Genomic DNA, 14,484 nt, shown 5'->3' with positions numbered 1-14,484 from the left:
AGGGCCAGAAACATCTCATTACTTTGTGATGTTGTAATTTCAGGTTCTATAAAAGATAAGCACTTGTTAAAAATCCAGTTATTGGCAATGAAATGGACAATAAGAAAATGAAAACACAGTGTGGGTAACTTGTAATACCATACCAGAAGTTTCATGTTTGGCTGCATTTGGCAGGTGGTTTCTTGTTGCCAAGAGCTATGTTAAAGAATAAACATTAGGGTTTTTATCAGTACTTCAATCTCAAAGATCCTATACTGCACTTCAAGTACACAGTAGAAATGGAGTGGCAACAATGCTACAGAGCTGAGTTAAGGGTGGTGGTGGGGAAACAGGACTCATAATCCTACAAGTGTGTTTAACAAACCATGCACTGTACTGTGTTATGGTGAAGTACTTTCATCTTAGCCTGTATTTATGCAGAGAGATTTAACAGTTGTATGGATTATTCTTTTTTAAACATTGGGCCCTTTTGGCTTAATTACAGTCGTTAATCAAGTGTATTCATCAATACTTCAGAGTAAATATTAGTAGTTGCTATGCTAAAATTTCAGTAGAGGAATATGTGCTGAAGTCAGAGGAGGAAAAGTCATTTTGGACAACTCTGGATTTGCATCATTACAAATATTGTCTTTGGGTCAGATTCTGTCCACTGCTGGATTGGTGCTTGAGGTGGGCACCGGGACAACATTCTTTTTCCAGAATTCCCACCCACACAACACTGAACCAGCAGAATAGGTTCTGTATAAGTAGTTGCTCACTGTCAAGGCAGCTGATGTACAACATAGATGTAAATTTTGAAGACATCTTATGATTTGAAATAATTGTTTCTTGTGGCTGAGAATAGCTCAGGGTTAGAGCTGCTAGAAAATTGCTGGATTTCCAGTAAATTAAATGTATTGTTATAAAAGGGATGTGCCACTGTTCTCTGCCTCATCTGTTATTTAAAAGTGCAAGCTGCTACCTAACTGCTTACCTGAGATGTTGTAAGAAAAAAGCCTCTGTTAAAACTGTCCTGAGAAAGACAAAGGTGATAACACCAAACTCAGAACTAGCAGCTGTGCTGCATTTTTTTTAAACAGTTGTCACATATGAGCATCTCTAAATGAATCTGCGAGAAGTGAGGGTTTGTTTTTGACTACAGTAAATTTTCATAGACATTGAATTTGTGTTAAGCACTATAGCATGCCTGCTTCTGTCTGACTATCTCTACAGTCTTTGCCAAATATCTCTTATTCATACTTTTTAACTGTAGAGTTAGCATTGAATGTTGTACCTTAAATTAAATTTGGAGGATGTTTCTAGAAAGAAACATACATAATGAAATGTTCATCCATAATTTTTGCTGATGAGAAAACATTTTTACCTTGCTTGCGATAATAAAACCCAGTGGAAATAATCAGCTTGGACATTCCCAGTTGCATCGCTTAGTTAGAAATTTAATATAGCATGAACATGAAGCAACACAGATAGAAGGTTGGTTATAAATACGCCTCAAGACCAATTCCATATCAAATTGCATGACAGAATGGCTCTGCTAGTTTTTGCTGTGGTTTTAACACCTTCTCATGGTGTGTCTTTGATGGGAAAGCAGAGGTTATGTGGGATCGATTCCATGTCCTGCTGCTGGAGGACAGCCCAAGGACTCCTCTCAGCCCCTGTGGAAGGAAGGGCACTGGGGCTGAAGGGCCATTAGCTAGATTCACTGTATACTGTACAGATTGAGCAAAACCACAATCTAGTGTGTATGTCATTCTTCATCACATGCTCCAAAAGTAGATTGAGCCTTGGCACGATGTGGCCCTGTAAGAAATGGTCACTCTGGTCAAATAGCCAAAGGCATCTGGATCTGAACTAAATCATTGTCCTCCTGCTGTCATGCTGACTGCTCCCCAGGCCTACTTTGAGGAAAATAACAGTTACACGCTCCCCACATCCCTGCTGTGTCAGTGCCTGGCACCCTCACTGGGCCTGATCCTGACCTGCACCCACTCTGGGGTGACTATGGCTACATATTCTGTTTCCTAAGTCTGAATCTGTAGAACTGTGCTGTTCCTTTCATCCTCCCCACCCTCTAAGTGCCAATGTGATATGAATGTTTGAAGCACGGGGATGCTGTATTACCATAATTACAGCCACTACTTTTGACTATTTTTTCACCAGCCTGCAAGGCTAGGAATTATTGTGTCTTTTGAAGGGAAGAAAAGACACCATCCGTCTTTTATATTCTTAGCATTCTTGCACTGATGTAAAATACACTGAGATTATTTTGAAGAAGAACACTTTAAAATTTCTTTTTCCCAAAGTTCACTTGATAAAACTGCCAGAAGTGGCTGTCTGTTAAAGGAAAAGGAGAGAGGAGTAAACAAGATAAAAAGCTGCTCATCTTTATTTGCATTAGGTTGTTCAGAAAGTGCAGCAGCGGGGTAGCATTCCACAGGAAAAGGTTGTGCTGCATTGAAGGCTGAGCAACATGCAGTGTTGTTTAGGTAAATGGGTTTTTTGTTGTTGTTCAGTGAAGATTTTGGGTTATTGGGGCAGCTCTGTGGCTTGGGACGTGCTGTCATACTTCATTGACAGCATTGGGTAATTGGGGCCTGGTACCTTTTAGAGTCATTTTGCAGATGTTTCTGCTTCTTTTGGACTGAAGTCATCTTCTTATGTAGGTCAGTTGGGCAAAAGATATTGTATCTCTATAGCATCTAGTAAAGAAACACAGAGTATATATGAATTTATCTTAATCACCGTAAGAAATCAATCATTTCTACTCTTGACCTTTATATTTTCACAAGTGATGCACTAAATCTCTCTTGAAAGCAAAACACGGCAAGCAATACTTCAGTTTCCCATCCAACTATTCCTCCTGAAAGAAATGTAATTTAGGAAGCCCCCTTGCTATTGATTCTAAGTTAGAGAATATATTTTAAATTGCAGTATATTTGTGTCTTGAAAGGATCTTTGTATTTTAAAAGAAAAGGCATAAACTCAAAATGAAATACTGAAATCTTTAGCTTATCAGATTTTCTCCTGGTGAGATTTTAAATGTTAATTAAGAGAGTCATTATTTTCACTCATTATTTTTAGAAGAAAAGCACATATGCTTATGCTATTTTTTTTTTTTTTTTGTCTGAGACTTCGATTTTCTGTTTGATCAGGAATGCTGAAAGCACTTTAGCAATCTGCCGTGGTTTCCATCGTTCACAGGTCTAAGGAATTTTTTATGAACGTTCACTTTTTGAAGAAAAAGTCTTTTTTTTTTTGCCTCACGCTCTATTCACAGTGGCTCTGAAGCAATGAATAAACAAGCTGTAGCAGGCAAATCAGATCCCTGGTTTGGTTTTGTTAAATTGTAGGTGCCTTCAAGTCCTCATGGAACTGAAAAGGGATCAAATGAAATGTTTCAGTTTTGCATGGCCTCTCTGACACTGGGCTCATGGCTGCCCTCTGTTGCTTTATTTTGGTTCTTTGAAAGCCCCACAGAGTGAGGCCAGTACTGGTGGAAGTTATCAGGTATAGCAGTGAGCTTTGTGTGCATTCCTTCTTGGAATGATGTGTCCTACCTCCGGGGAAGGGAGAAAAGAAAGAAAGAAAATGCCAAAAAGCTAAGCATAAACAACACCAAAAGACAAAATCCCACCCCATGTTCCTGTGCACAGCTGGAAGGGGATAGAGCTGCATTGCCTCCACTCTGTTCATAATAAAAATAATGCACTCCAGACACCATGCATTCATCCCTGTATACATTGCATTTTTATCCCTAGAAACAGTGGCAGCTTCTCTGTTAATCAGCGATATGGGTGGCAGGAATGAGATTGGAGTCTTTCCTCTGAGCTCTGGTCTTTCGTGTGCCTGTTCTGAATGGTGGGCAGCCTACTGATGGACTAGACTGTAGTGAAAGTTTTTACTTCATGTCTTTGCACGGGAACAAGTTTTTTTAAGTTAGCATTTTTATTTAGTGGGCCATGCTAAGAGCTATCTATATGTGTTTAAAAATCCTAAATCCCCTCTGGAGTTTTGCTTTGCATGGTCTTGCAGGCTCCAAGAGGCATGATCTGCCAGCACTGAGCTTTTCCCAAGGAGGAAGCAGCTCTCAGTTTCTCTCTGTTCCTTCTGCCCTTCATCTCAGAGCTAGCTCCTTGCAGAAGGTGAAAGCAACTTGCACTTGAGTGCAGCGCATCCTTGGTTATATTTCCCCTGAGGAATGGTACAAGCTGTCAGTTTAGCACAGACCCAAATCTCCAATGCAAGCAGTCAAGGAGGTTCAAGTTGCTTCTTGGCAATTTCCACACTTCCAGTCTCTGTGTGGCTAGTCATATACTGCACATTAGTTATGAGTCATTCTCTAAATGAGCTGCATCCTTCAGACCTCCAAATGTTTTCTGGTGTGTGTTAGAAGCCTCAAAGTCCTTATCATGAGAAATTATATACTTGGCTGTTTATTATTATTTAATTTTTTTAAAATCAATTGGAACCATCACAAAGAGATAAACAGAAGAGCCTTAAAAATCCCTGTACTTAACTGTTTGGGGTTAAGGAGCTTGTGTCCCCAAGGGAGCTACCACAGCATCCCTGTTCTCTGACTGTCATCCTCTGCTGCATGGTTCCAAGCACCTGGGATGGAGGGGCAGTTTCTCTGATCTAATGCAGCCATAAATATGGAGCATTCTCTAGGAAGCCTGCTTTACCTCTAGCAGCTTTAGCAAAAGGGTTGGACTAGGTGATCTCCAGCAGTCCCTTCCAGCCACTACAGTCTTGTGATTCTGTGATTTGTATGCATTTTCATAGAGAGCTAAGATTATCTGTATAGCAAAGCAGCAAATATTAATACTAAGCTATTCTTGTTATGAGCATAGAAATCCCACATGCTGATTCACAAGACAATTGCACAACTATCACGCTGTAATGTTTGTAAAATTTTATTAGCATCTGTGAAATTTAATATGAAAAAAAAATATTTTATCACCTGCATTTTGGGAAGTAATCCTCTCTGACCCACTGATTTCCTTTTAATTGCACTAATCTTTACTTGATGGTTTTAATTTTCCAAACTACAGCAGTGATGATGCACTAAAAAGCTTCAAAGTGGATTAATACACGGAGCATTGCCCTTAGCTTCCAAGTGGAAATAGCATGCAATGTAGAACTTTTTTTCTTTGCATTGTTGTAGATACAAAAGTCTCTGTAATACATTTTCTGTGTCTATTTTTAGGTCCTGAAGAACAAGATTTCAAATGCCCTCTGAATTATATGACCTGCATTGGTACAAACAAATGCATTCACTTGTCCCAGCTCTGCAATGGTGTTTATGACTGTTCTGATGGGTACGATGAAGGAGTGCATTGTCGAGGTGAGTAGATTTGCTGAGCAAAAATAGCTTTAACGTGAAAAAATTTCAATCAGTAGACTTACTGCTAGACCATAACTGTTGGTGACCATTAGCTTGACTCATGTTCAAAAAATAGAAATTCAAGAACAGGTTCTGGGACTTCTACTAGAATCAAAAGTAAGAATATTCAGTAAAAAGTAATAGAAGTATGCCATAGTTCATAAAGTTAAATTAGAATTTAAAAGTCTATTGGACAGGTTTCCAGAATTGTCATAATAAAATCCAAGCCCACACCAAAAATAAGCCAAAAAAAAAAAAAAAAAAAAGGAACAAAAAGTGCCATATGGAATTAATCAGTGTAATACTGCTGAGTTCACAAAACTACAAATAGTAATTTTTATATAGCTGGGTGAAGATACAGGTTGTCATGCAATATATGACAATTTTTATTCACAGTGATGGGAATCATTTCTTTTCTTGAAGGCTCTACTTTTGTAGTGCTTGCTCAACAAGCATTACAGAAAATGAACGTTTGTGTCAGCATATTCATTTTAGTACTGGTCCCAGTAGCCTAAAAGAAATGAAACTAGCCACAGCAGTACTTGACCCCTACTGAGGCCTTCTGATGTTGCAGATGTGGGCTTTTTTTTTTTTGGAGAAGAGTATTTATGATTTCAGTGATTCATATATTTCTATAAATTGCTCTGGATTGTTACAAAGGATTAAAAACTGCCCATGCTGAGTAATACCTTATATATATATATATACACATAATATAATGTAACTATTTAAATTAGGAGAAGAAAGGAATCAGAAAAAGAAATAGACTAAAATCCTATGTTAGTGTAAATTAAGTGGTTTTTGGTTTTTTGTTTGTTCCATATGTAGCATTTTGTGGCCAATACTTTGGAATGGAATGTCACATAGTTACTCGTGCCCATTCATGCCCTTTAAATTTGTGCTCTAACCAGCCTTGTGTCGTTCAGATTGATTCCCACTCCTTTCTTTATTACCATAAATGAATATGAAACCTTCCCACTGGTAAAATTAATGTGTGCTCTGATAAATTATGATAGCGTTTAGTAAAACACATAAAATATAAACATTTGATCACAGAACACACGTACAATGAAGTTCTTTTATAGATATTTCTATTAATGTCAGAGGTGATTAACAACACATTCATATTTTGTAGCGATTTCCTTACATCTGTCACTAATATGTCATTATGTTCCTGTGTATCAGAAATTTGAATGCAATATGGTATTACCTTTGAATGGAGAACCGTTGAGTCATTCCGTTGCTGTATTTTCTAATTGCTGAATATATGATTGATGCGTTTAGATCATCTGTGTGGACAAAATTGGTGAAGTTGTCCCAGAAACCTAGCTGAGTACTTACTTTTTTTCTGGTATTAGTAACAAAAATGACATTCAAGTTATGTTCCTCTTTACTTAAGATTATCCATGTGATAGTGTTGATCAATCAAGGGGAAACAGCAGTTTTGAATTGCAGAGAGCTCACTTGGTCACAGTCCTGTGTTGAAATGTTATACTAGGGACACTGGTTATTCTGTGAAAATAAGAAGTGGTCTGTGCACCAGGTCACTAACTCCTGATTCAAGGTATGGGGTATGTGACTATGGCAAAGACATTGCAGTGTGCAGGTCACGGTTCCACAAGGGTGAAGCCTTCTAATAATGTCTAAGAACTACTGGAGCACAAACATTCTGTAACTGGAACTATTTTAATTTCTTTCTCTACATTTAACATTCTTTTGTTCATTCATTATATTACAATCTTTGAGAGATATTCAGGCCTGCACCTTTCCCAGGGAGGTAAAAATATGATCGTATCTGCAGTGTGAAATGGTAATGTATGTGAAATTTCAAGGAAATTGTAGTAAATACAATGACATTCCTTTCTCATCATCTTTTATTTCAGGCACATATGCATTTTTTGCTGGTGAATGTAATGCATAAATTCAGGAGGGGTTGTAGCAAGACGAAATAAAAAATGTTTTATTATGTATAGCTGTTTCACATTATGTGTTCCAATGTCCTTCAGAGGAGAAGGGGTCCTTAGTTCACTGAAACTGAAACTCACTGCATGTGTAAGCAGTAAAACATCTGTATCTGGTCATTTTGGTTTCCTAGCTATTTTTTTGACTAACTGAAGAATTCTTTAGAGATGCTGGAAGCATAAACGAGTGCTCAAAGTATACACTTGTCCCTTGTTTGAAATGTAGTTTGGGGCTGATCAGCGTTCTTAGACTCAACTTGGTGCCAGGTCAGGGAGATGAGTGCACTGGCTGTTTGGAGGCTTGACAAGGCTCAGGTAAAAATTACTGAAGCCAAAACTAGACCCAGGCTTGCGTAGTTCTAGCAGAGGAGTGGTTCGAAGCTGTTCTTTGTCAGTGAAGCTTTCTACTTTAGCACAGTTCTTCATGTTTCTTCCGAGAGCCAGATCTCTATTTCTGTTGCATTTTCAACCACTTTTAAAGCTCAGCCAAGCAACACGCTGAGATTTCTTGTGCCACAGGGGAGCCGCCAAATTACCGCAAGCTGAACTATTTGAGCTCAGCATGTTTTCTTCCCACGCTTCATCCCAGCACACTGCGCTCATGAGCTTGCCTAGGGCATTGCCAGTATGGGACTAGGACTTGCTGTGATCGGCCACCGCAGGGGTCACGTGCCTTCACATTGCTCCAGCCTCTGCTTCTGTGGTTTTCTGAAGGTGAAAATACCTCATTCCTTCCTGAAGGCTTTGGGAACAGCTTAGACAAATACCCATCAGGGATAGGAAGATGGAGTAACTTGGCCTTGAGTTGGTAAAAGATTAGATATATCCTTAAAGTAATTTCTAGAGAATTACAGTCACATTCCTATGAATCTTAGAAGGGGTTTTAATAGGGCTGCAGAGGTGATCTGTGCAGTTCTATAAATCTGTACTTTTTATATAATGGCAAGAAATTTAAGATGATATGCCACAATTAGTTCTTCTCTGATTTAGAGACGTAGAAAACAAGGACTTCTACAGAATATAGAAATACCCTTTTTCACTTAACTAGCTTAAGAACTAAGTTATTATTAATAGTGAAGGAATTATTATGCTAAAATTATGGACATTTCAGCCAGCAAAAACTAAAAGATTACTGAAAAGAAAAAAAAATGCTAGCACAAATGGTCTGAAAATCTTTGGCTTTGTGCCAATCTATCATAAAACGGAACAATTTTGGAGCAATTACCAAGGAACAAAACTGACAGAAATAACAGGGGCCCAGGTAAGAGCCCAGTGCAATTACATACTGATGCTCTGACATTAAAAGTGAAGTATGTTTTGCATCATGCTGCAGTGTCCATTACATGGTGATGGGCATTGTTGTGGGAATACTGCAGCAAGTTTATCCCTCATAGCTGACAAGACAATATGACAGCTTTAACAGCCTATGTGTACAGTTCTCCAATGGACACATTAACAGCAAAGTATGTGGGGACCTCATTAAATAGTCTTCTGTCAAAGCTATGATGTGGGTTATGCTCTGTGCTTTTTGGTTTGAGGACAGACAAGGCAATGCTTTGGGGAGAGAAGGGAAAGAGGAACATTGGAGGGACAATCTGGATGAAGTACCAAGTGGTGAGCAGGTTTTTGAGGACACTTCAATTAACTTCCATTCTGGAAGTGTCCTCAAAAGTTCCACTGCTACTGGACAGCTCTCAGTAGTGTCTGGCCAGTATGCCATATGTGAAGTGCCAAGGATGCTTGGGGTGCCCACAGTGTGCACGCATTGCTCATCCTGGCTCTGGGTCACAGCAGCTCCCCTCACGAGTCAGAGCTGCATGAAGCCTGTGACTGCATCTTTTCCCATTTGTAATAATGATTATTCAATCACCTATTTAAATTAATAGTAATAGCAGGACTGCGGCATCCATTCAAGCCCTTGCTATTTTGGGAGTCACCATCAAGGAATTGCCTGCATGCTTCCCTGATTGCCTTACCTGACCCTGGTGACGGGATGAGTCTGGGCAGACAGGACAGTTTGTGTTACATTTGGGATAATTTCTTATGAAAATAATTTGGGAAAAACAATTGATATATTAATTGCATGCAACCCAACATGTTTTTATAGGCTAATTACAAATAAGAAAATGTAAGACAGATCACAGTGATCACTTGATGTACTTTTTAAATTAAAGCTAGAAGTATAACTGAACTTCACTGAGATCTGATAGAATCCTTTTTGGATTTATTTGGATGTTTGTTAATTGAGATCTGAAGTATAGTCTCTAGTCTATAAAATATACAAAGATAAACTCTGGATCATTTAGCATTAAAAAAACCCTGCAAAACACAAATACGAAGGATTTAGCTAAATAATTGGTATGTTTGCAGCAGCCTATAATCAGGGTATTAATTTTCAGGTTAGGCTTTTTGAATTAATTGTTACAAGATGAAGATTAATGCTGCTTCTATTGAATCATGTATTCACTCACTTCTACAGGAACACTGGGAAATTCTAAGTAGCATTTACCAGAGGCAAAAATACACATTCAAAATTTTATGGAATCTTCAGACCTTTCAAGAATGAGAAATTACAAAACTAAATGTTATAATGTTGTGGAGATGCATTTAGATCCAAACCTACCTGTTTGTTCCCCCCCTCCTCCCGTGTTTCAAAGGAACAAAGAAAATCTAAATTAGTCTGGAATTGTAAATGTTCCCAGTGTTTTCTCATGAGACCTTTCCTGTGCACACCTGCAAAAGAAATCTCTGTAAACTCATTTGGTTTATTCTGACAAGCTTGAAATCACTCATCATCCTCTAAGACTGTGATGTACAAAGTGTCACATCAGGTTACCGAATCCTTGAACCCCCAGGAAATCTCACACTGCTCCTGATGTACCGGCAGGGCTACTGAAACCATCAGGTAACGCTCAAAAATTATTCCCTCTGCAACCACTCTGCGTTTTGTATCAAGCTTTTCACTTCTAGTTATAAGACAGAAAAGAGAAAAAAGCATAGGCACTAAAATAAGATGATCATCGGTAGTCTTGCTATGGAACAGAGCTGGTAGTAAATAGCTACTATAGTCTGGGCAAAAGCTTATCTTGCATTGTTGGGGCTTATTTTGTCTCCTTCTCATTTTACCATCCAACTACCCAGTTCCTTGTACGCTATTCTCTTTCTCATCTTTTTACCTTAATGCAGTATGATGTGGCTCATTGAAATTATCCAAGGTCATTTAGTCTGTTCTGCTGTCAAGAGAAAGAAGTCATGGGCTTGGTGATTTAATAACTTTCTATCACAAAATCCTATTGCAGCGAAGCAAATTAAAGGTGGCTGGAAGGGGGAGAGAGCAGAGGAAGGAATTTGAGTGATGTGATTTCATCCCACCTTTTATGGGCTGCTGCTGTCATCTGTCTCTGGCCAGAGTACACAAATGAACACCATTGCTAAGATGTCAGTATTGTCCGTATAGTACTTGATGTGTAGAATTTAAAAGTTTCACCATATGTGATAATAATAATATGCAATACCAGGTCATTAAACAGCGCTGGACGCAGGCTGTGTAGAGTTTTATGATTCTGTACACCGAAAGAGTAGTGCATGCTTTGCCTTTTCCCAGTCAGTATTCCCATTTCAAGTTGCACTGTTAATTTTCTTGAGAGAAAAAGTTGGATAATGCTACTGACAAAATCAAAGGTTGCTCAGCTACAGCCTGCCTCCACTTAACTGCTGACTGCCTTTCCTGAGAAGCAAAAATGTTTTGAAATACATATACTTTCTTCAAGGTTATGGAATTATTTTTACAGTGGGAAATGCACTCTTGGATGTTTGAAGAGTTCTTTTTCGTCATCCTTATATGATGGGATTAAAGATTATAACTCCAGTATTTTAGTTTTTCTATGATTCTATTGCCAAGTAAAATGCATAAAGCTTAACAGACATTAATGTCTTATATTTTAAACTAGATCATGGTAGTTGAGCGAACCAGTTAGCTGGCACGGTGGAGAGCTGGCTTACACAGTCTTGATGAAAACAGCTCCAGTCAGTGCAGCAGGGGCATGCGATGGAATAATCTGAGGAAGCTTTGTTCTACATCCATGGGATTTAGCTTAAACGCTCTTTGTTGTTTCCTGCTGTTACTGTTTTGAGGATGCCCTCTATCGATAAAAGAAAACTGACATTCAAACTCTTATAGTAAGCATCCAATTTTCTGTGTTCAGTTTCAGTTTGAAAAAAATTAATTATCTTTCTCTTCATTAGAGTGTATTATTACCTAATAAGTTTTCTTGTTACAGCCAGTAACATTCTTTAAGGACTTATCTCACACGACATGTATGTGTGTGTGTATGTGTGTGTAAAATTATATATAAAAATTAATTACAGAGTACTTTTATTTAGATAAATATTCTAGGCATAATCTCTGTATTAGGAATTCTGGGGCAAAAAGCCCTGAAATTCATAAACTTACTCCGTGAGCGGGAATTAGAGCTGCTACTTGACTTCCGTTATTTCACATCACGGAGTATGTCTTCAATTCATCTTCAAAACATAGACATGGAGACAGCTTTCCAGTGAGGAGAAACTAGGGCCCTCACACCAAATGCTTACAGAACCGTAGTAACCTCGAGGCATTGGGAGAATGATGGCAAAAGGTTTCTCATCTTACTGGATGCTTACTGGAGGGAAAGGAAAGTGTAGTTTAGACCTACTGAAATCTTACTTATACTTTTTCTGGTTTCTACTTGAGGTTTTGTTGTTGTTCTTTTTTGTTGTTTTTTTTTTTTTTTCTTTTTTCTTTTTCTTTTTTCCTTATTCAGTATGGGAGCATATGGGAACTTTTAAATTTATACCTACAGAGTAAGAATTCAGTTAATATTTCTTACATTAATCATAAAATTACATCTGATGAGGAAAACCGAATCGGAAGTACCCATCCACCAATAAAGTAATCAGTATTAAATTTCCATGGATTCTTATTCTAGTGACATTATTTGTGTATTCATTGCTCGTATCAACAGAATTGTAAAGTAAGTAAGTAACCTGATGTTTGAAGTCAGAATGAAAATTAAGTGTAAGGTGCATTTGATGAAAAGCATGACTTTGGTCTCCCTAAGTTTATTCATAAAGCCGACCTAAATTTACAGAATAGTATCAAATAGGAAATAGAAAGGAAAAAAGAAAAGAGCAAATTCCAGGGCTAGCATCACGTAATTTGTCAGAAGTGTAGTTGTCAGTTTTTTGCCCCAGGAGCCCTCAGCCAAGCTAAATTATGAGACTCAGTTTCAAGTTCTTTCCCTCCCTGCCTGAGGGGATTTGACTTCCCAGCTCCTTATCTTCCCAAGGTGAATAAACAAACGAGCAAACTACAAGATGTTCTGTGTGGGGGATACAGCTCCTCCTCATGGTGCTCCTTTCTGACATAAACAGTTAAACATTTATTCTAACAAATACATGGAGCTCCAGCTGTGTTCATTATATTTCTTTCCCATGGCGAAGAGTCGGTCTGGTTTTTCAGTTAGTTCTGTCTCAACCATTATTTGTATATTATTAACCAAAATGGTTTAATTCTGAGTGTTGGGATAAATGTACACCCACTTGGCATACATATATGCTCCTGCACGGCATCCACTTTCCTGGCCACATCTATACAGTGTATATCTGAGAACTTGGAGGCATCATTTTGAGGGCACACACCGAATCAGACAGCAATCTTCAGCCTCTACTCAGTGTTGAAGCACTTTGGAGCTCTCTGGGGAAGGCTGGTCTCCTTCCCTGCTGACATGCTGCCTGTCGTTCTGCGTATTCCCATGCCTCTGGAGAATGACTGAATGAAAAGGACATCTCAGGGCAGTGGATTTAGGGCACTCCTGAAAAAGGAGTTCAAGTGCCTCTAAATGGTGCAAATATATGAACATGTTTCTCTTGGGTCCCCTGTCTTCCTTCCCTTGAGAATAAAAGAGAAACAAATTGAAACAAGTAAAGGTTTCATTCAAACAGTTCTTACCCTTCCTTTCCTGCTTTTCAGTAGCTAGAAAGCATTGTCTGTTTTTTACAGAGGCTTCCTGATATGCAATCTCTAGTCTGTTACATCAAGGAAAACAGGATTGCTGGGCTTGAATCTTTTCAGGTCAGTTATTTAGACAATTAGAAAACTTGATGAAGGGAGGCTTCCTTTGCCTGGTCTTTAATCATTCCTTTAAAGTGTTCAGAAGGTAATGCATCAGGAAGATTTCTTTAGGCTATTCTGCCTTTTTACACTATACAATTTATAGGTGGAAAAAAAAAAGAAAGAAAGAAAAAGAACTCATTCATTTTTCTTCTAGACAAGGATTTCAATTTCTTACCACATCCCACTTTTTGCATTTTGCAATTTTATGTTCAGGAAACTGTATAATCAGAAAGTCTAAGCCATTTTCAAGTCTTGTAATACAATTTAAAAATTAAAAGTTACCATCATTACCTACTAGACTATGATAAACAAGTCAAGATGACGCCAGCAATCTTAAGTGAGATTGATAATATTCAGTGGTTTGAAAAATTTTGTTGTAACACTTTGAGAAATCACTCTTGGTCTTCCTTTCAGAAGCAAGAACATGCATATAGCATGCAAGAACTGGTTTCCAGAATTAATTATTTCTTGTCTGGAAGGTTTTGATCATCTTTTGTTCACAAAAATCTGAGTCAAGAAAGCATAACTTAATAATGACTTAAGCTTTAACTCACAGTATTATGATCTGTATTTCAAGTTACACATGAAAAATACAGGTTAAAATATTGTGAAACAAAATAAGTTAAAATTGTAGGGAGATGTGAAAAAGAGAAGTGATATCATGGGAAAATACAGGCAGTAAATGGCAAGAAGAATCACTGAAAACAATTAAGAAAGAATGAAAACTAGGAAAATACAGAGGTTCATAAATACAAGGTTTGGTGCACTGCTATACACGAGGGCTAGTAAAGCAGACCTGTGGTTGAAACTTATGATTTCTCATCTTCTTATAGATTTTGAGCTGAGGAAAGTGCATACTTCTGTATTACATACTGCAAACTTCCATTCCTTGAAATTTGGAGACAGACAAAAGCCACCTGGAACTGAAGCTGTTAAAATTCACAGATGATATTAAATGGTACCTGTGCAATCTTCAGTAGTGCTAA

The 14,484-nt window shown here is 38.0% G+C and overlaps 1 protein-coding gene across 7 annotated transcripts in view; it reads left to right on the top strand.

Moving 5' to 3' along the window:
* Positions 1–14,484, top strand: part of LRP1B (LDL receptor related protein 1B) — a 581,170-nt gene that overhangs the window by 233,908 nt on the left and 332,778 nt on the right. For all 7 annotated transcript variants that reach the window (XR_005861415.2, XM_040703826.2, XM_422146.8 and 4 more), the window contains exon 3: positions 5,207–5,344. Coding sequence is in view for 6 of the 7 variants with exons in the window: in XM_040703826.2 (XP_040559760.1) it covers positions 5,207–5,344 (138 nt within the window). In the remaining variant the exon portion in view is untranslated. The remainder of the gene's footprint in view (positions 1–5,206; positions 5,345–14,484) is intronic.

Source organism: Gallus gallus, chromosome 7 (genome assembly GCF_016699485.2).
Source record: "Gallus gallus isolate bGalGal1 chromosome 7, bGalGal1.mat.broiler.GRCg7b, whole genome shotgun sequence".
Classification (NCBI taxonomy): Eukaryota; Metazoa; Chordata; class Aves; order Galliformes; family Phasianidae; genus Gallus; species Gallus gallus.
The sequence above is the reverse complement of the archived record's forward strand: the minus strand, read 5'-3'. Positions and strand labels throughout refer to the sequence as shown.